This window comes from Chionomys nivalis, chromosome 1 (assembly GCF_950005125.1).
Source record: "Chionomys nivalis chromosome 1, mChiNiv1.1, whole genome shotgun sequence".
NCBI classification, from domain to species: Eukaryota; Metazoa; Chordata; class Mammalia; order Rodentia; family Cricetidae; genus Chionomys; species Chionomys nivalis.
This window is the reverse complement of record NC_080086.1, coordinates 25,901,897-25,922,502: the sequence shown is the minus strand read 5'-3', so window position 1 is coordinate 25,922,502 and position 20,606 is coordinate 25,901,897. Positions and strand designations below refer to the sequence as shown.

Below are 20,606 nucleotides of genomic sequence, written 5' to 3'. Positions count from 1 at the left end.
CAGCCTTGTAAGGTGGGGAGGGGCTTTCAGCGGGTGGTGGGCACAGCGGGCATTAACTACATGTTGATCCAGAGGAGAGCCCACTAGGTGGGCTCTGCACTCAAGGTGGAGAGGTATATAAACACAATAAAGAGGACCTGGAATTTGCACCAACCCGCCTCAGCCCTCAGTTCTTCATAGTTAGGACCTGTGATGTGAACTGGGCTATTTCTCATGGGTTAAGCACCTAGGATTCAGGACGAATCCATTGGATCCCATACTCGGGGTAGAAGATAAGGATTATTTCTTTGGGGGTGAGGAGTAGGAAGGAAGCGTCATAAACCCAGTCAGCAAGACGCATGGTTCATTCCAGGAAATGTCAATCTTATCTTGTTAATGAAAGGGCCCAGAGTTTGCTTTCATCCTCTGGGTTTGGGTTTGTTAGCTCAGGGCAGCTGTGGGGAGTGGCCCAGCATCTGCAGATCTCTGTTACTGGGAAGCTGAGGCGGGGACAGCCCTGCCCACAGAGCGGGGAATTCCAGGCCCTGACTGAGCTCTGTGGAGGAACCCACAATGAGTACCTAGTGGCTTTAGACAGTCCTGCTTTTAGCTCCTTGGAGCCTGAGGACTTTGTAATCTTTCAGGGAAGTGTGTGTGTAGTGTGTCTGTGTGTCTGTGGTCTAACCCCTTCTCCCCCTAGTTCTGGGGACCAAATCTAGGGTCTCGTACATGCTGAGCAACCAATTTATATTATAGTCAGTGAGGCATTGCAGGAGGGCTCAGGACCTGAGATCCCAGGCTGGGCATGGTGGTATCTGCCTGTAATCATAACACTCAGGAGCCGGAGGCAGGAGGATCACTGCATATTTGAAGCCAGCTTGGTCTTAACATACCGAGTTCCTGACCAGCCCGGGCTGCACAGCAAGAGCTGGAAAGCAGAATACAGAGGGTTGGAAAGATGTCTCAGCAGTGAAGAGCACTCACTGTTCTTCCAGAGAACCTGGGTGTGGTTCCCAGCACCCACACTGGGTGGCTTACAATTGCCTATAGCTTCGGCTGCAGGGAATCCACTGTCTCTGAGCACCTGCACTCTCGTTCACACACATACACACATACCCCAAAACCTTAAAGATCAAACACACACAAAACAAGGATAATGAACCAAAGAACCCGTCTTCAGCCACAGCCTCATTATCGTGTGTCTGTGCCCGGCACTTTTCACTGGCATACAGTAGGCCAAATCAGCTGGGCCCACATTTAGTTGCCCAGGATCCACATGAGCCGGTCCCAGATTTCCGCAGTCACTTCCGGGTGAAGTCTCTTGGCAATTTTTTTTTTTTTTATTTTGCTTTTTTGAGACAGGGTTTCTCTGTGGTTTTTTGGAGCCTGTCCTGGAACTAGCTCTTGTAGACCAGGCTGGCCTCGAACTCACAGAGATCCGCCTGCCTCTGCCTCCCGAGTGCTGGGATTAAAGGCGTGTGCCACCACTGCCCGGCCTCTCTTGGCAGTTTTGGGTAGCACAATATAGTCTCGAGTCCAGAATTTCCTTGTTCCAAGTCACCTTTGTCATAGGTACCTTTGTCAAAGCCTCTGATTATAGTTGAAACAATGGCTGCTGTCCCTGTGCGGGGCAGGGACAGCCTTAGGAAAGGGAGCTGGGCACAGCTTTTGTTTCCTTGTTTGTTCATTTCTGCTCACCTAACTCCTTCTGTTGTCCTTATTAACGAATATTTACACATCTGTTAACTGGACACACTAACGTGGTTCGTGTCCTAGACCTACAAACACAACGTGTAGGATCTCATCAGACTTCTCTCACGCTCCATTCCCAACCTTCCCCTGTCCCTGCAATCACAGTAATCTTCAGTTTCCACACGTGAGACTTGCTTCTCTGACTCTGGGCTTGTTCATTCAACATCGTGCCCTCTGCTTCTGTTGTGTGACAGATGGCGGGTCTCTTCTTCTTCAGGAGCGAATAATACTCCTCTGAGCGCGCAGACCCCAGTTTCTTTATCCCCTTTCCGGTTGATGGACATCTGGGCTGAATCTGCTTGCCAACTGTTTTGAATGGTGCTGTGATAAACAGATGTGCAAGTATCTCTGTGGGAGGCAGCCTACATTCCTTCAGGTAGATAGCCAAGGGTACGGCAGGATCACGTGATAGTTCTATTTTATTGTTTTGAAGAGGAGTGCTGATTTCCTTAGTGGCCGGACTAGCTTACCTTCTAATGAGCAGCACATAAGGGTTCCCGTCAGCGTAGCTATTCTATGGGGAATTGTAGTTTTGATATGTAATTCCTTATGCCTAATGAAATGGAGCATTTCCCCTTATGTTTGTTGGTTATTGAAGCCCTCAAGGAAGGTTCTAGAAATCACCAGCCAGGGTTCAGAGAAGTGTGATGGGTATTAATACATGTGGACTTTAACAGTCTGAAAATTAGCCTCTCCGAGTCCCCCTAAAGGAACCCACGGCTGTAGGAACACGCCTTTCCTCCAGGCTTTCCTGCCCTGCAGGGTCCCTGCCACAGGGCTGGCAGCTGTTCCTTCATCCACATGACTGCCTTGTTCTCCAAGAGATCCCTCTGTCTGCCAGGACTTAACCAATTTCCAGATTCAATTTATCTTGATGAATTATCTATTTGATATTTTGTTTCCCGGCTAGACCACGGTTCTCCTCTGGCCATTTAACAATTTCCAATCAACTACAATTGAAAGGAGATATAAATTATACTACATACCGTGGCCGAACTGCGCAAGGAGAAGATGATTAATCTTTGCTCCATCAGCCAGAGGCTCCCAGGAGAGGCGACCCACGCTCAGCACTTGCCTTCACCTTCAGCCCAGCAGGTGGCCCGAATCACTCACAGTCTACCCTATCACTGTGCCCTCTGTTGCTTGGGCATTGCCAGGAGGATGTGGGGTGCAGCAGTTGGTGGGTACTTCAAGTTGTCCCAGAAGGAAACGAGAGCCTCTGAGGCAGAGGGTGTGGTCACTGGCTGGGTTTTTCCAGGTCTAGCTAGGGCTGGGCCTTTGGGGAAAAACTGGAAGTTCTCCTGCCTTAAAAAACATTTTTTAAGAGATTTTTTTTTTTTATTTATGTGTATGCCCCCTGTGTGAGGGAGCCGGAGTTATAGTTATAGGTATTTGGGAGTCTGGGAACTGAGCGAGGGTTCTCTGCAAGAGCCGCAGTGTTCTCAATGGGAGACAATTGTCCGGCCTCCTCCTGCTTCTTTTGGTGCCACAAGCTTGCTTCGCAAACAGTCAGGGGGTCCCACATTTTTTATTTTGTGCATTTTACCATCTCCCTTCTTTTCATTCTCTTAGGTAGAGCAGGAGACCTGGTCCATGTGGTCACCACTGCTCCTGTGCAGCTGTGTGTGTGTGTGTGTGTGTGTGTGTGTGTCCCTCTCCCAGCTTTAAGGCAAGGATGCCTTCTCGTACTCCTTACTTTAAAATGCCTTCAGGATACTATTTTATTTATTTTGTTTCTTTGAGACAGGGTAACCCTGGCTATCTCAGAACTTGCTCTGTAGACCAAGCTGACCCTTAAACTCAGAGATCCTCCACCTGCCTTTGCCTCCTGAGTGCAGGGATTAAAGCCATGCATCAGCATACCTGGCTTCTTTGTTTATTTTTGAAACAGGGCTGTAGCCCAGGCTTACCTTTAATTTCCTCCCTAGCCCAAAGCAAACTTCCTTGCTCTTCCTGCCTCTGCTTCTCAAGTGCTGAGATAAGAGGTGGGTACCACGATCCTCTGATCCTCTGGCTTAGCAAATTCTTCAAATGTGACAGCAAGCCTCATCAAAGCCATACCCTCACCTGGCCCTGCGGCAATGCTTGTGATCCAGCACACGAAGCTGACACACCGTTGTGAGTTCAAGGGCAGACTGGGCTAGATATTGAGATGCCATCTCAAAAGACAAACAAACAAACAAGCACCCCCCTCCCCCAAACCCAAGAAACAAAAAGCAGAATAGGCTTTCCCATTACATGTCAGAGGTCAGAGGCCGAGACTCATCCTTGCAGAAGTTCTGGCAAACCACTGCCTCCCACACTCCCAGGAGTCCTCAAGGGCTGTGTAACCTGCTCAAGAGTGACGTATGAGTCCTGGAATATCACACCTGTTGGGCCTTGATGTGTTGAGGCTGCCATGATGCCACCATTCCCACACAGTTCATACACCCACTCATGGTATACATAGAAATGTTCATGTGTTTTTTTCTCAGTACTAGGGATCGAATCCATGCCCTCACTCATACTATTCAAGCCCTGTAAATGCTTATTCTAGCTACTGTCCTGGGTGTCTCCAGACAGGTGACATGTCAGAGATAATGGACTGGACACGGATCAATGTCCAGGGCCGCTGTTCCTGCCACCAGAGTGATGCTTTCCTGGGCTTTGCCTGAATGCTATGGTCTGGTGAGTCCGTATGCTCGTCAGCCTGAGACCTGTGGGTACTAGTGACTGTCCTCGGTAGGTAGAGGTTGTTAGAACAATGTACCCTGTCCCCGTGGGGAAGGAGTCCTCAAGTCTTGCCTGGCCAGCAAGGCAGGCCTGGCTCAGGGGCTTTGCAGAAGGGAGGTTCTATGGCAGGAGCAGGTCTGACCTTGCCTGTATTTCCATAAGGGAAGCAGATGGTTTGGGAAAATCCAATTTAAAAGGAAAGCAATTGAATTAGTTTTCCAGGGGTCTGATGGCCAAGACATGAGTGGCAACAATCGCATTATCTGCTCAGGACTCATGAAGCCAGCATGGAGGTGGGTGGGGTGGAGAACATCCCCCAGTCACTTAGGTCTGCAGAGTGAGGGGGCGAAGAGACCAGCTTCCATGAGAAGTCCTTATATGGACAAGGCTGCCATCCAACTTCTCTGTTTTCCTCAGACCCACTCCGTAACGGACACAAAACTAATGGTTGATCTGTTTCCACAACCAGCGCCATACTAGCTGTCTTGGAGAAGGGGTCCAGGGCCACAGTGGGACTGTGGGATCTGAGAAAGCTGACTTGATTCACCCTTTTGCTTCCCTAGCAAAACACACCCAACACGCAACATGCCATTTTCACCATTTTAGACTGCACAACACACGAGCCTTCCGTTTCTTTACACAACCCCCAAACTTCATTATCCCAAACAGAATCTCTAGACTCATTAAACGGTAACTCCAGGGCCAGCAAGATGGATGATGGATGGCTAAGTGGGTTAAAGGCACTTTAAGTCACTGACTGAGCCTGAGGACTGGAGCCCACACAGTGGAAGGGAACTCTCACGTTTTCCTTTGACTTCCACACATGCATGAGCTGTGGTCTGATCCCCCACTTCCCTGGCTAAATAAGCATATGCAATAAAAAAGTAATTCCCTGTCCCCTCTGTTCTACTTTCTGTCTCCAACTTTACCTATTTCAGGTACTTCATGTAATTATAGATATTTGCCCTTGCGTCTGCCTGGCTTCTTTCACTTACTGTAGTGTCTTCCAGGCACCTTCACCTTGCTGGGTCGCACTGGGTCACACTTGCCTCTCTCTCTCTTTCTTGAGACATGATCTCAAGCATCGCAGGCTGGTCTCAAACTCATTGGTAGCTGAAGATGACCTTCGGTGCCTGCCCTTCCTGCCTCTACTTCCCGGGTGCTGTCTACTCACTTGGTTTCATGCAGTTCTAGGGATTGGATCCAGAGCCTTCTATATGTCAGACAAGCACTATACCAACTGAGCTACAGCCCAGCCCCTCTTTCGAGGTTAGAGTCTCTCTGTAGCCCTGGTTGGCTGGCCTCAAACTCAGAGATCTGCCTGTCTCTGTCTCTCAAGGGTTGGGCTCAAAGTGTGCTACCCCTCTCTGCCTTTTCCAGACCAGATAATATTCTGATGTTGTCATCTGTTGCTGTGAACATGTATAACATTCAGGAATAGTTTGAGCCTCTCTTGTTTAGATGTAGGGCATTGCTATGTAGCCCACACTGGTCTGGAACTATCAATTCTGCCTCAGCTTCCTGAGTGTGAAGACTGCAGGTATGCATCCCCATACGACACATTTTTAATAATTGTGTATTGGTGTTTTGTTTGCTAGTATGCCTGTGCGCCACACGCATGCCTGGTGCCCAGAAGAGGGGCGTTGTATCATTTGGAAGTTTAGATGGTTGTGGACAGTCATGTGGGGCTGGGACTTGAACCTGGGTTGTTTTGAAGGCAGCCAGTGCTCTTAACTACTGAGCCATCTATCTAGCTACTACTTTTCTTTTTTTTAATATTTATTTATCTATCTATCTATCTATCTATCTATCTATCTATCTATCTATCTATCTATTTATTTATGTTTTTTTGAGACAGGGTTTCTCTGTGGCTTTGGAGCCTGTCCTGGAACTAGCTCTGTAGACCAGGCTGGTCTCGAACTCACAGAGATTCGCCTGCCTCTGCCTCCCGAGTGCTGGAATTAAAGGCATGAGCCACCATCGCCCAGCCTTTTTCTTTTAATTTAAAAAGAATGTTAATGAAGATGTTCCCCATGCTTCTGTTCTATACCCTGCTCTGCTCTGTTCCTCACCCCCCAGTGCTGCTCTCTCTACCTGGTATGAGCTGGGGGTCACTGCCTATACTGTGGGGCTCTGCAATCTCTCTCTCTCCATCTGTTTATGGTGAAGTACACCTCTAGGAATTCCCCCTCCTGGTATTTCTGGTTGAGAGAAATGGAGTAGCTGGTTCCTTGGGGCCTACGTTCCACCCCCACCCTCCGTCCAGCGATCAGTTTGCTCAGCTCTCTTGCCGAGGGCCCAGCTCAGGCAGGACTCTCCCCCGTGTCAGAGGTGAGAACTTCCACAGTTGCCTGTCACTGGGTACCAGCTGGTTCTTCTCTCCCTGTTGCCATCCATCAACCCATCAGTCTACTGGACTAGCTCCAGGGACAGATTTCTGTGATGAAGTCACACATGTATGTATCTAAGAGTGGTTCTGTTCCTTTGGCTAAATCCCGATGGATGTATCCATTCAACCAATTCATGGATAAGAATATCAAGCACTGGCTATGGCCAACTACCAAGGTTTGGTGCTGAAGGCCAAATGGTGAGAACAGCAAAGACTCATGAGACCCTAAGACACCACACTCTGCTGAGCTGGGAACTCATCCTAGGGTGGACTCAAACCAAAATGATGTGACATCAGATCAAAATCTCTCAATCTATCACACCCCAATTTCTTCACTAGAAGGTGAGGAGACCTACCTTCCAATCTATTCCTAATTTAGTGCGGGCAGAATACAAGGGCTGCTGGAAGAGCCAGGTGTGGTGGAGCACAAGGGAAGCCTCAGCACATGGAAGGCATGACTATCATCTATCTCTATCTATCTATCTATCTATCTATCTATCTATCTATCTATCTATCTATCTATCTATCTATCTATCTATCTATCTATCTATCTTTAAAGACAGGGTTTCTCTGTGTAGCCTTGGCTGTCCTGGAACTAGCTCTGTAGACCAGGCTGGCCTCAAACTCACAGAGATCCACCTGCCTCTGCTTCCCACACGTGTCACCACCGCCCGGCCAAGGACCACGAATTAAAAAACAAACAAACAAACAAACAAACAACCCAATTTAAAGAAAAGCGATATCCCCAAGCAGTCCTAGACATTGTTATAATCTTTTATTATGTATCAAATTGTCTTCAATATAACTTACAACCTGATTAAATCTGATAGATACTTTTATCTATTTAAAGGCAAAAAATTCTCTTTATGTACAATATCTTCTGTCTAGAGTCTGGCAAAAATAGTACCTTTCATTGCAGGATTTTTGCTTAACATAACAAGCAAAAATAACCAAAGGAAAAAAAAAATCGAAGCAAACTGAACCCCCAGATCCCTCAACTACAAATGTCAATAATGAATAAAGCATTAAAAAGACAAACACAGAATAACTTTTGTTTAGGAATGCATAATGAATACTAATATTAGTGGCAAACAAGATCCAAACAGCCCGCTAGTCCTTGGGGCCGATGCTCCTGCTCGGGTTGGGGCAGACTCTAGACCATTTCTCGGCTCCTGCGGATGGCGCAACACAGGATCATGCTGAAAATCATGCCGAAGATCTGCAAAGACAGGAAGATTGGGGGTTCGCCTGGGGGAAAGGGCTCCACTCAGTCTGAGACAGAGGTAATGAGGTCCAGGAGGGGCACTGAAGCTGGGGAGATGAAGGCCAGATAACAGGAAAGACGGCCAACTTGTTCTCCAACAGTCAGTCAGCTGCTGAGCTATGCTGCACAAGCCATTTCCTAAGAGAGCATCCAGGGCCAGAACCTACAAACGCAGCTTTAAATGCTGAATTCGGTGTTGTCAACACAATGTGCAGACGAGAACCTCCCCCCACCTCTTCTTTCTGCAGTGCTGGGAATGAGACCCAGGGCCTGGCTCCTGTTAGCCAAGCCAAGTGTCCTCCCTCTGCTCCCGCTTCCTAGCAGTAAAAAGGAAACACTGACAGCATGTACCTGGCCAGGACAGCCAGGGCTGTGTTAGCTGTTGGCCCTATAGCACTTCTGACAACGCCTGGCCAGAGCTTAGGAACTGTTTCTTCCCTGGACCAGCGGCTACTTACCATCACCACGGCGATGCCGATGCCCACTGCTCCAATGATGTGGAACTTGCTGTTGAAGACATCACTGATGGCTTCTGGGCAGGACTTAGGGAGGCAAACAAGACAAGGATCAAAAACAGTTTTGACACTGGGTGTGTACCCCTTCTTTGCTGGCTCGCTGACCCCTGACTCACGCTGGGAGGCCTGGAGGCCAGAGAGCCAACTGTGATTGGTGTTTGGGTATAAGGGCTGTCCTGGATGGATGGGGGGAGGAGGTTTGCGTTCTCTTCTTCCCTTTTACATTTTATGTGTGAGTGTTTTGTCTGCATGTATGTGTGTGCACCATGTTTGCCCCTGGGGTCTGTGGAGCTCAGAAGTGGCCATGGGACCCCCTAGAACTGGAGTTACAGATGGTTCTGAGACACAAGGCTGTGAATTGAACTCGGGTCCTCTGGAAGAGCAACAAGTGCTCTTACCACAGAGCCAACTATCTAGGCAACCCCCTACCCCTCATCTTTTTACTCTTTTTGGCAGTACTGGAGAAGAAACCTGGAGCTTCACCCACCAGGCAAATATTCTGCCACTAAGAGAGGCCCCTTTGGGGTATTCCCACGTGGCTGGAGAATCGCTTTTATTATTCTGCTCCTGGATTAAATAAAATTGACCAACTGGGACCTGTTTCCCTCTACAGAGTAGGCTCTCTTTAGAGCCTGGGACTTGGAGTGGCAGACTAAAGGACCTTGTCTAGGGCCTGGCCTTTGTCTCGCTGCCCTTTAAGGAAAGAGGCCCTGGGAAAGAATGTTGCTAAATTCACCCTTGCCCTATAGGGGTTTACCTAAACAACAGGGCGGGGTGCCAGAGGTTTGCTCTAACTTTACCTTAACCTGGAAGCTCTCAAGAAGTTGCTTTTTGGGGCAGATGTCCGAGATAAACTGTTCCACGCCTCCCGCTATGCCACAGCAGTTCAACTGTAGAAAGAAGGCAGGGATGGGAATGAGAAAAAAAGATAATAATTAAAAGAGGTCTGCCAGGCTGCCGTAGAAATACCGGGGCGTGCCTCTGTAGGGTGTGGTAGAGGGGTCGGTGGCTCCCACAGGAGAGGTGACCTACCGCCATGTGGATGGCTTTGAGTGTCTCCCTCTGGGGCTCATCCTTGCTCTTCAGCTTTTGATAAGTGTCCTTGTAAAATTCCTGGACTTCCCTAATCACCTAGGAGGCACAAACAGATCAGCAGCAGAGACGGGTTTCTAGAAAAGTTCCTCACAGATGCTCTTCAAGTATTTGGCTACCTGCCACCAGTGTCCTCAGCACCGTTCCTGCTTCAGCCTCCCGAGTACCCGGATGACAGGAGCTTGCCATCTTCCCTGGCTAAGTTTCTTTTGAGGTGAGGGTGTGGTACTTGGGATCCCCAGCCCTTATCTCTTCTTAAATTCTTTTTTCAGTTGGATAGTTTCTTGAAAACAGGGATCCTGCCTTAAGTGTCCCTGTTCTTTTCCTCTCTCACTGAAGAGTGTAAGGTGCCCTACCCTCAAAAGCTGCATTAGTGTGTCCCAGCCTGATCTACAACTCCTTAGAGTTCACCATAGGAACTCAAGCTCGGACATGCTCAGTCCCTTCCTTCCACTGCTCCCACTACCCGCAAGTCCCCCTATCTCATTCAGGGTCCATACTCCTTTCTCTACAAGCCAAAAGGGATGCCCCGTCTGACCTCACCCTTTAAATCTCAAGGTACTTGTGGTTATAAACAACTTGTGTGCATGTTTGTCAAACCTCTTTCTTCCACACTAGATGGCAAAATTCCTGAAAGTGGGGACCCGGAACTCAGATACGTGGGGACCTTGCATAGTGTCTGGTGTGGCACTTGTGGTACGTAGTTACAGGTTAGAGCAAGGGAGTCCTGATTACAGAAAGCTATGTTGTTCTGAGGAACCTTTCTAGGGATTGGGGGAAGAGCCGCTTAGCTTTGACTGGCAGACATACAGATGGGCACGCGTATACAAATGGCTTCCAAAATAAATAGTTCTGGAGTGTTTACTATGTGCTCGTCACACAGGGCAGACTAAACTCCACAGTCACAGCCCTGAGGAGTGTCATGTTCTGCTCCCATGTGGAAACAAACTGGATAAAGAGGTAGATTCTGTGGAAAGCTAAACAAGTGACTAGCCTGAGCCCTTTAATCTTTATCAACCCCCTTCCCTGTTCAGAAACTCCAATCACTGCAGGACCCAAGAGATCTTTTGGGAAACTCCTACCTCATCCTTGTGGGTATAGCCCCAGACGGCTGCAGCGATCTCAATGGCGAATATCACCAGGAGGAATCCGAAGAACTAGAAGACACCGGGGAAGCAATGAGACGGGCTCCAGGAAGTCGGTCAGCAACACCAAAGGGGTGGAGGACAGGCAGCACGTAGGTGCACAAATGAACGGCAGGGAGGGGTGACAGGGAAAGCAGAGTGTCCCATGGCATTCTGGGGGAAAATGTGGGCTCAGTCTGCTCTAAACTGGTATGTGAAGGGTGTTAGTTTGGAGTCGGGCAGCAGTAAGACACCACTGCTCAGGGCCATGGGCAAGATGGTGGTGGGAGTCAGGCAGATGTGGCGGGGCCTGAAGTGAGGACACTGGGAAGGCTGAGCGGAGCCCAGCTGTCTGGGTGCCTTCGTTACCCCACCCATTCTACCTGTCCTGTATATTGGGTCTGACATTTGGGGAAAGGAATAAGAGTAAGGTAAGACAGGCTTGCTATTGGGAGTACTCACCAATCCCAGCATGCACTGGGATTCTTGCACAGCTCCACAGCAGCCCAGGAAACCCACCAGCATCATGAGGGCCCCAGCTCCAATCAGGATGTACACTCCTGAGGGGAGAAGGAAGGAAAGGACACAAGTTTGGAAAGTGAGTTTGGAGGCCCAGGCCCCTTCCTCTGCCAGCCCGTGCCTTCATGTTTATTGCCCCCACTCCAGGGAAAGCGTCCCCGTTCTCAACCAAACAGCATCCACCTCCGTTGGGGTGCATGTATACTTACTGTGTGTGAGGCACTGGGTTCCATTTTTAGTACCACAAAAGGGACATGGCAACAGTGTAGTCTGGAACTGTTATGAGGATGTAATCCACATGTGCCCAGCCAAGGGCCAGCGGTTATTAATCTCAAAAATGTAAGGACTTGGTAACCATTGCAAAAATCATGCACTAATTTTTATGTACTTGATTCTCTCCCTATTCTGCCACAGGGACCCCAGAGATTTCTCCAAGAGGTGTGTGTGTGTGTGTGGGAGGATGCTTTCTCATATTACATAGCACACGCTACATGACAAAAACTTTTGGCAGGTGCCATAGTGACTTCACTGTCCCCCATCTACAGCACCCAGCGTAGGGCTAGACTTTGCAGGCGGGAGACCTGGGACTGGCCTGCAGCTGATGCTCACAGGCAGTACAGAGCAGAGCACACACAGTGGGCATTTGTGCCTCTCCTGCCTCCTCCCATCTGCCATGATGTGAAGTCACGTGGGGTTACTGGTGAACCCCATGCTGTATGAATATGGGTATTGTTTCTGTGCATGCCTGCCCAGACTGGGCAAGGGGACAGATGCAGCTTGTCCTCAAGTCATGTTCCTAGCCAGTCAAATGCAGTGGGGCCTGAACTTGGGAGGCAGTGCAGTTTCGGGCATGGCTCTTGGGGAGGGGCACCAGATGCCAAGGGGACACCACCAAGTGAGGCAGTAGTACAATCCCGATTTCTGACTGTCACATCAGGGCAAGACAATGAAGGATGAGGTCACTCCTTTGGGCTGCAGAGCATGGGCTGAATAAATGGGGGGGGGGTGGCATTGAGAGATCAAAAGGATTTACAAGCGCACGAAATAGAATCAACTACAAACAAACCGGTGCGTTTTTCGGGGTCCACACCCTAGTATGGGAGCTTGGACACCCTGGCAAAGCCAGGGCAGCTGTGGTAGCGTTAAGTGGTGCTAAGAGGCTCTCTCCTTCGGAGAGAGAATGCTCCCCTCACGAGCCTCTCGGTTCATATGACAGATCCACTCCAGAAAGATTTTAAACTGAAGGGTCTGTTGGCTTTAAATCTTGCTCAGACAGCTGCAGCTCTGGACAGGCTGCTAGGCTCCTCTAGTCAGGAGAAGAGGCAGCCACGCCACGGAGTGGTTCATCTGGAAGTAGGTCTCCCAACTCTCGTGAGTCATGGACCCAGTGTGAGCCTTGGATCGTGTCCACTCACCATTTTCGTCCTGCAGGGCTGGAGCTCAGACCTTGCAGGGCTTCCTGAAGGTGAGGCCAGAGCTCACCTCGGAGCTCTAGGCTTGGCTTTTTAAAATGAACTGTCCACTGCTTCCTTTTGGGAAAGTTGCTCCCAGCCCCCACACTTGTTAGCAAGGGCTGGCAGTGATAAAGACAAAGTGTTCCCTTTTATAAAACAAGCGAATGTTAGCTTTCTGTCTGACTCATGGAAAAATTTATTTTGTCAGAGGATTTCCATGCTAAATTGCTTAAGGGCTGTTTATTGTACTTTTTTTTTTTTCCTTCTTGGGCTGACATTATAGGTCTATGTAAATAGAGTGCAGGAAGGACTGGCATCGCGGTAGCATATGTCAGGGTGTCCTTTAGACAGGAATCAGGGTTTTCTGTCCCATCTGTGAACTGGGCTCTGGGCTCCCCTCAAGGCCCCAACTCGACCTCATAAGCATTTCCCTTGGAGCACTTGTGTGGAAGAAGCTGATCCTCCAGGCTCATCTCCATTTGCTTACATTCATTATCCCCAAAATACTGGCTCCCGCTCTACCCCCTCTCCCACCCCCTTGCGCATTCTTGCTTTCCCCACCTCCCATGGTTGGCTCTGTTCATTCAGAAGAGCTTCATCTGCAGCGCATGGTAACTCAAGAGAGGTGCGGGTGTGTGCGCCATGTTGGCTTCAGGTGGGGGAAAATGAGCCAGTGAGCAACCACAGGCCAGACAGAGCAGGGAGGTCAGCTCACGGAGAACATTTACATCCAGATGGTTCCAAGGAGGGGTGGAACTACGGCCCAAAGTCCTAAATTCCTTCGCTCTGATCGTGATTTAAGGACACCACAGTTAAGAAGAGCTGTGGCTGTGGACCAGAAGAATGTAGTTCTATGGCCTGCTTGTAAGTCTGGGACAGCGTCCTGGTGACAGGATGAATCTACCGGGGACCGAGCTGGAGAGAAGGCTCACGTCAGGCCATCAGTCATTCTGAAGTCTCGCCTCTCTGCTTCATCGCACATGCTTTCTGGACTGTGCAAGCTGTGGTCTCACCCCAGGAAACCCGAGAAGGTTTCCTGAAAAGTCAGTTGCATACTTAGGCCTGAGGGTGGCCATGTGCAAGGGCTGGCCACCATGTGATGTCGGGTATCAGCCTGGGTATAGCTGGCACTCCTAGGTTCTGTGCCGGAGGGCCGTGGTTCACACAAAAGCCTTGTCTCATAGTCCAGTGGGAAAAGGGGACACAGAGGACAAAGCCTCCTTGGCCCTCTGCCCAGGGACAACAATTTCAGTTTTCCCAAAATGTAATGGTGGTGCAGGCAGGGCCTGCCTCAGTCTCTTAGAGAGTAGCTGTATTACAGGCCTGTGCCACCAAGTCTTCTATGAGTTAAGCTTTGAACACTTCATTCTGCTTCCAGGATGAGGGGCTACTGTCAAAGACACTAAAACATGGGAGAACCAAGTGGTCTCCGACAAAGGGGTGCAATGGTCACTTCCTACAAGGGGAGCTACCCCCATAAACTAGCACAGAGAATTCCAGGAGGAGCTGGGGTTTATGTTCTAGGGACGAGAATTTAGATTGGTGGCTGTTTCTTGTAGCATTTCAGGGATAGAGCCAGGGAAATACACCAGGAAGGGCTCAGACTTGGGAGCGGTTTCCTCCCAGGTCACCTAGTCACCAGCGAGAACCTTTCTTCCCACATCTAAAAATATGCAGAATTAGCCCGAGTCCTGGATAATGGAAAGAATGACTGGGTGACCAGGAGCAGTCAAAGGATGGGGGGCCTGAGGACTCAGGGCTTTAGAAGATCCAGGGGGACTGTGGGGCCCTTGCTACCAAGGGGCTGAAAAGGTATCCATTCCTGCTGGTGGACCTGATGCCCCCAGGGAGTGAGCTCACTGCTCCCTTGTGTGCTAGGGCATGGAGCATGAGAGGTCCCCTGCTCCCTGCTCCTCTGAAATGTGGCCTCCTTACCCCACCCCCTCCTGCTCTCACCCTGGCATTTCTGCTGCAGAGTCAAAGCTCTGTTGCTAAAACAAGTCAGGGCACTATGGAAACCCGCTCCCTAAAAACTCTGCTTGATTAAAAAAAAAAAAAAAAAATCAAAACAAAAGGCCAACCATAAACCAGGAGCTTTCTCTCCTTCGCTAACTTTCTTTCTAACAATAGGGCAATATACCCAGCCCTTCCCCACCCACCGCCAAGGAACACTGAAAAAGGGCAGGCCACTAGAAGACCTCAACAGAGGGCTCAGGTGCTCTGTGACTTAGAGACCTCCCCGCTCCGCTACCTGGCCATGTGTAGCCCCAGGAGAGGCTGGCTGGAGCCCTAGAGGAGGGCAAGGGGAGAGTGATCAGCAGAGCCGTGGCCCCTGGTCCCTGCAGCCTGGGAGATGATAACTGTGTCTGACCGCTCTCTTGTCTTTTGTAAAAATAACTTTGGTGGGCAGAAAGGAAGTGACAACTCATTTGGGTCTGATGGCATGACAGGATCACTCTAAAAATAGGGGGCTTCCTACTCCCAAATGAGGCAGAGTAGAACCGAAGGCCAAGCTTACTCAAGCTGGTAGCTGGATGAGACCGTCCTCAGTGGCATCGCCTCTTACGGGGCAGAGGAAGGGGCCGAAGGGAGGCAGGAAGGCTCATGAAACCTGTGTAAAGAAAGCTACTAAGCTGGTTCAAACTCGGGTGATCCCAGTCATATAGAAAGTGGAACGCCTACCCTAAAGGCGAAAACAGTTCTAAGTATGGGTGGTCCCTTGAGTCTCTCCATTGGCTTCCTTTTCCTCTTCGCCCACTTCCATATTCTCTCTCTCATATTCCAGATTCTCTCTGTCTCCTTCCTTATCTCTTTATCTTCTGGCACTTGTCCCTTACCTCGCTGCTCTTTTGACCCCCTTCTTAGGGCCACATGCAAACTCCTCCACCAGAGTCTTCCAGTCCCTACCCGCCATTAACCTTAATTTTGACTATCTATCCTGGAAGCTGGTCTGAGACAAGGAGGGGAGCCGCTTCTCTCCCGGGTTCTGCAGATCCACATGGGACAAAGGTTTCTGACTTAAGATTATGATTTAGTTTGGAGACACACTGTGTGTGAACCAGGGCTCCTAAACCCTTGGGAATGGCAGCAGCCTTGCTAGACCCAACTTCACATCAGAGGATGGTCAAGATGACAAACTCAGCTGGCAAGGAAAGAGGCCACATCAGTCAGACGCCAACTCATGGACACAGCTAGACAGACTCACAAAGCCACCTCATTTGAAAGGGACAGGACTGGTTCATGCAGCCGGCCTCTTCCAGGCCCAAGTACCCAGGTCAGCTGACCTGGAGGCGCCAGAGCAGAAGTGCCAGCTCCCCCTCTCACCTGTGTAGAAACTGGAATGATTAGATTCTTGCTCAAAGATGCTCTTGGTTTGAGAGTCGAATCGGAGCCATAGTCCAATGGCAAGCACCGCAATTCCGGCCAGCTGTAAGACACACAACAATTTGTTGGCATGAGTACCGACTGCCTGGGATATCACAGTCAACAAATGCCAAAGAGACGCGCAAAGGGCTTCGGCAGTATCCTTTCTTTCTGCCCTCCAAGTGCATCTGGCAGTAGCAGAAAGCAAGGGAAGTGTGTGATCGACCCGTGTGCCAAAACTATCAGTAAACTTGGATTAGCAATTCCCTACTGGGGATGGTGGTGCCACACATTTAATCCCATCACTCAAGAGAGGCAGAGGCAGGTGGATCTCTGAGTTGGAGGCCAGCCTGGTCTACACAGTGAGTTCCAGGACAGCCAGGGCTACAAAGAGAAACCCTGTCTTGAGCCCTCTGCCCCTCCAAAAAACCAAAAACCAACCCAAAACAAAAAAACACAGTAGGTCAGTAGGCGGATACTATACAGCGCTGAAAAGCATCATGATGGCTACAAGCTACTACAAGTGTATCTTAAAATGTTTAACAAAGTCAGGAGCCGCTGACCTCATAAACTAGGATTCTATAGAGTTAAACACCAGTATGCTGTTTAAGCTGCGTACATATAAAATGGATGTCATAGAAGTGATAAAGGAAAAGAAAGTCATGATCATAAAGTGAGGGACAAGCTCCAGGCAGGGGGAAGAATTGCTGAGCAGGGTGGGTCAGTATATAGAGTGCTTAATAGGATGTTTAATGGTATCTTTAATTTGCCGTGCCATGTTGCCTAGGCAGATCTTAAACGTCTGGGCTCAAGCTATCACCCTGCCTCAGCCTCCTCAAAGACCAGGTAGACACACATGCCAAGCATGACTGTTTAACTCTACGTGCGCTCCCGGGGGCTGGGGGCCACGGTGACATGCTCAGCACGTGACATATCAGAACCCCTCCTCACACACCCACGTCATCCCTTTAGTCTGCAGCTAAGCCCTGTCCTGGCACCGTGGAAGCAGATGCTGTTGGGGAGGTCTCTGCCAAGCCTCTTCACCCCCCACCCCCCAGCGCTAACTGACCTTTCATCACTGGTACCAGGGCTTGCCGGGGAGTGACTCACAGCCCTCCAGTGTAGCGGCTGGGCTGGGTACTGGAGACAGACGAGGGTTTGCTGGTCTACCTGGCCTAACAGAGGCACTTATGCCACCAATGCCACCACCTCGATTCTCTGCCCTAGGAGCTGTGAGGGTCTGCGGGGTAGACAGCATCCCCTTCCTTTCCTTTCTCCCTGACTTTATTCATGATGTAGCGTTGGATTGAACGCACTGAGTGCTGAGTGCACACGGTGACAACGGGAAGGGACACTCAGGACGTCAGCCTATAGAAACCACCTCACCTATACCCATGGAGGTGTAGGCCGATTCAGTTCCATCATGTACTGAGTTTCCACAGTGCGGGCTGTCTTTCCTGGCTTAGCATTCTACTGCTTCAGCCTTCCCACTCACACACAGGAATGGCGCTTGCGGCCTGCCTGTGCCATGCCAGTTTGGCCAGAGAAAAAAGGGGCTTACATTGGAGCATGTATTCCTGAAGGAGGAGGTATCCAACGGACTTTAGAGAGACAGTCTGACCTTCTCAGTGCAAGGTCACATGACCCAGGACCCTCTGTCGCGTGGATGATCAGTTGGCACCTTCCCACGCTGCTCAGTTCCCCTCTTAGAGAAGACATTGCTGAATACTATTATAAAGGCCCTGAGGCCGAGAGCCCCTGGCTGGGGACATTGGAAGAGCTCACAAAACCGGGCTTGATGGCACAGGAATTACAGAGTTAACATGAACCCGAGAGCTATGTGTTCAAAGACATGGGTCAGGTTTTTCTCCTTAGCAAGACTCATGGGAATCTTTAGGACTGATCCAAATGGAGCACAGTTTCATGCTGGAGGGTGAGTCAAGCTGGGCCCGGCTGGCTCATCTCCTCCAAAAGAGTACTCCTGAACACAAGGAGTGCCAGGATCGGGGCTGGGGCAGAAGGGCTGGGTTCTGAGCTAGGCTCTGGTTTATTATCAGAAATGATCTGCATACCTATTTGATATATCTATCTGCCTTAGGCCGTGAAATTTTTTTCAATGGTGTAAAGGGGTGGAAAAAATATAAGAAGCCCTGGGTTAGAGCTTTCGAAGCCCTGCTTCCCCAGTCTGTGAGCACAGGTGAGGAAGAAATATGGGTTAGAAAACTGAAATTTGGCAGGAAAGGAAAATCTCAGGTCTCATCTGGGCCATGGCTGAGGGCAGTACCTGTCGGCCATCACACTGTCCAGCAGTGTGACATGGCTGGGCTGTCCACACCACAGTGCTGCACAAGCCCTAACATGTCCCAGCCGGGCTGTCCACACCACGGGGCTGCTTAGCAGTGAAGAAGCGAATGCTGCAGAGACTTGGAAAAAGCCACCAAGCCCCAGGTATTTCTGTTGCAAGTCGCCAGGGACAAGGAAGGCTCAAGAAAGGAGATGACAGGCAGACCGAGGGACGATGGGACAAAGTGTCCAGTATATGGACACTTGATCAGGGGTGTGAGCCAGCTGCCATCTTTTTGTCTGTTTAGTTTTTTTGTTTTTTCTGAGACAGGGTTTCTCGGTGCAGACCAGGCTGTCTGGGAACTCACAGCGATCTGCCTGCCTCTGCCTCCCAAATGCTGGGATTCAAGGAGTGCGCCACCACCTTCCAGCTTGTTTTTGTTATTGTTTTGAGACAGGGTCTCACTACGTCGTTCTGGCTGACCTCTGTCTCTGTGGCTGGGACTAAGGGTGTGCGCTACCAGCTCTAGTCTGGTTGTGAGACATGTTTCCCACTGTGCAGCCTAATTTTCGAGGAACTTGCTATGTAGACCAAGCTGGTCTTAAACCTGTTCTGCCTTCCAAGTGCTGGGGTTCCAGGTGTGCACCTGCTACTATTTTTGTTGCTCTCCGGTGCTAAGTGGCTGCAGGGGACGCTATGTATGTCATTAGCAGCCTTGTTTTACGTAATGGAAAGACAGCTACGATCGGCTAGGTCGGCTGGGATGATGGGGCCATGAAACCTGAATAGCTCATTTCTGGCTACTAGGAGCGGTCTACTACTTCCCGGGGTGCTTGCTTTTGGTGGCAGTGTTTAGGGGACTTCCATTGCCCCCCTCCTTGCTCTGATTCCAGCCACTTCAGTCATAGGAGAAACTAAATGAGAAGAAACCAGCGGCAAGAACCAGGCAGCTCTGACCTTTACAAAAGCATCCTGTCAATCAAATACCAAGGGACTCCACATGGCCCGAGAAGAAGCAGGTTCATGTGCAATGGGTAGTTAGTTAGGTCTCTCGTGTGGCTGGGCTGAATGAACATGATAAGTACAATTTTTGCTGGGCGTTATTCCCTCAACAATACTGTATAGCTACTTATACTGCATTTATATCAAATTAGGATTAAGTGTGGGTTACATGTACATGTCATATTATTGTATTTAAGGCATCCTTGGATTTTGGAATCTGCAGAAGTAGGGATGGGGGCAAGAGCTCTGGACAAGGTAGGGTAGGAGTTCCTGGAATGTCAATCCTGGAGACAGCAGGGAATAGCTGTATCTGTGAGGCGAAGGGGTTGACTCCCCAAGCTCCGGCCCCAGAACTTCTCTTCTTTGATGGGCTGTGCCCTTCAACTGGAGCCAAAATTAACCCTTCATTTTTGAGTTGGTTTTCTCAGTACTTTATCACAAAAACAAAGAAAACAACAACAACAAAACAATAAAACCTTCCAGGCCAACACGCGGCAATCACAGAACCGCCCAGGCCGTGGTGGTTGTGTCCATCAGTGCATGAGCCGGTCAGGTCCGATGTGGATGCTCACACGGGGCCCTTAGGAAGGGGCCAGCAACGTGGGGATCACCAGCTGGAGAGCACAGGGAAGAGAGTCCAGAGGCAGCGCCCCAGCCAGGGGCTCTGCCTGCACTTGGCCTCATTACCTTTTTTGTTTCCAACAAAAGCCAAATGGAAACAGTCTGGTTTTGCTTCGAAAAGCTCCTTTGCCATCTGGCCCCAAATGGTTCCATCCATGTGACAGAGAAGGAAAAAGAGGAGTTTCTCCCATTGTTTCCCGGGGACTGGCTTTGTTTTGTCGCTCACATGGAGTTTTAAAAAATTAGTGTTATCAAATCACAATCCCAGAGACCCTAGACAACAATGACGGCCCTAAGAGAGACATACATGGATCTAATCTACATGGGAAGTAGAAAAAGAGAAGATCTCCTGAATAAATTGGGAGCATGTAGACCACGGGAGAGGGTAGAAGAAGGGAGGGGAGCAGAGAAAAATGTAGAGCTCAATAAAATAAAATTATTTTTAAGATGGGCCATAAGAAAAATGATACAAACCTAAACTGTGTACAGTTTACAAAGAACTTTGATCAGAATTTCTTTCTCCTTTCCTGTTTCCT

The 20,606-nt window shown here is 49.6% G+C and overlaps 1 protein-coding gene across 1 annotated transcript in view; it reads right to left on the bottom strand.

Moving 5' to 3' along the window:
• Nucleotides 1-7,585: 7,585 nt before the first annotated feature.
• Cd9 (CD9 molecule) overlaps nt 7,586-20,606 on the bottom strand; it is a 32,469-nt gene continuing 19,448 nt past the window's right edge. Inside the window, exons 2-8 of the mRNA XM_057774679.1 lie at nt 16,125-16,227; nt 11,290-11,387; nt 10,786-10,860; nt 9,644-9,742; nt 9,412-9,501; nt 8,555-8,638; nt 7,586-8,051 (exon numbers count right to left, since the gene is read on the bottom strand). Of these exons, the coding sequence (XP_057630662.1) occupies nt 7,986-8,051; nt 8,555-8,638; nt 9,412-9,501; nt 9,644-9,742; nt 10,786-10,860; nt 11,290-11,387; nt 16,125-16,227 (615 nt within the window). The 3' untranslated portion in view covers nt 7,586-7,985. The remainder of the gene's footprint in view (nt 8,052-8,554; nt 8,639-9,411; nt 9,502-9,643; nt 9,743-10,785; nt 10,861-11,289; nt 11,388-16,124; nt 16,228-20,606) is intronic.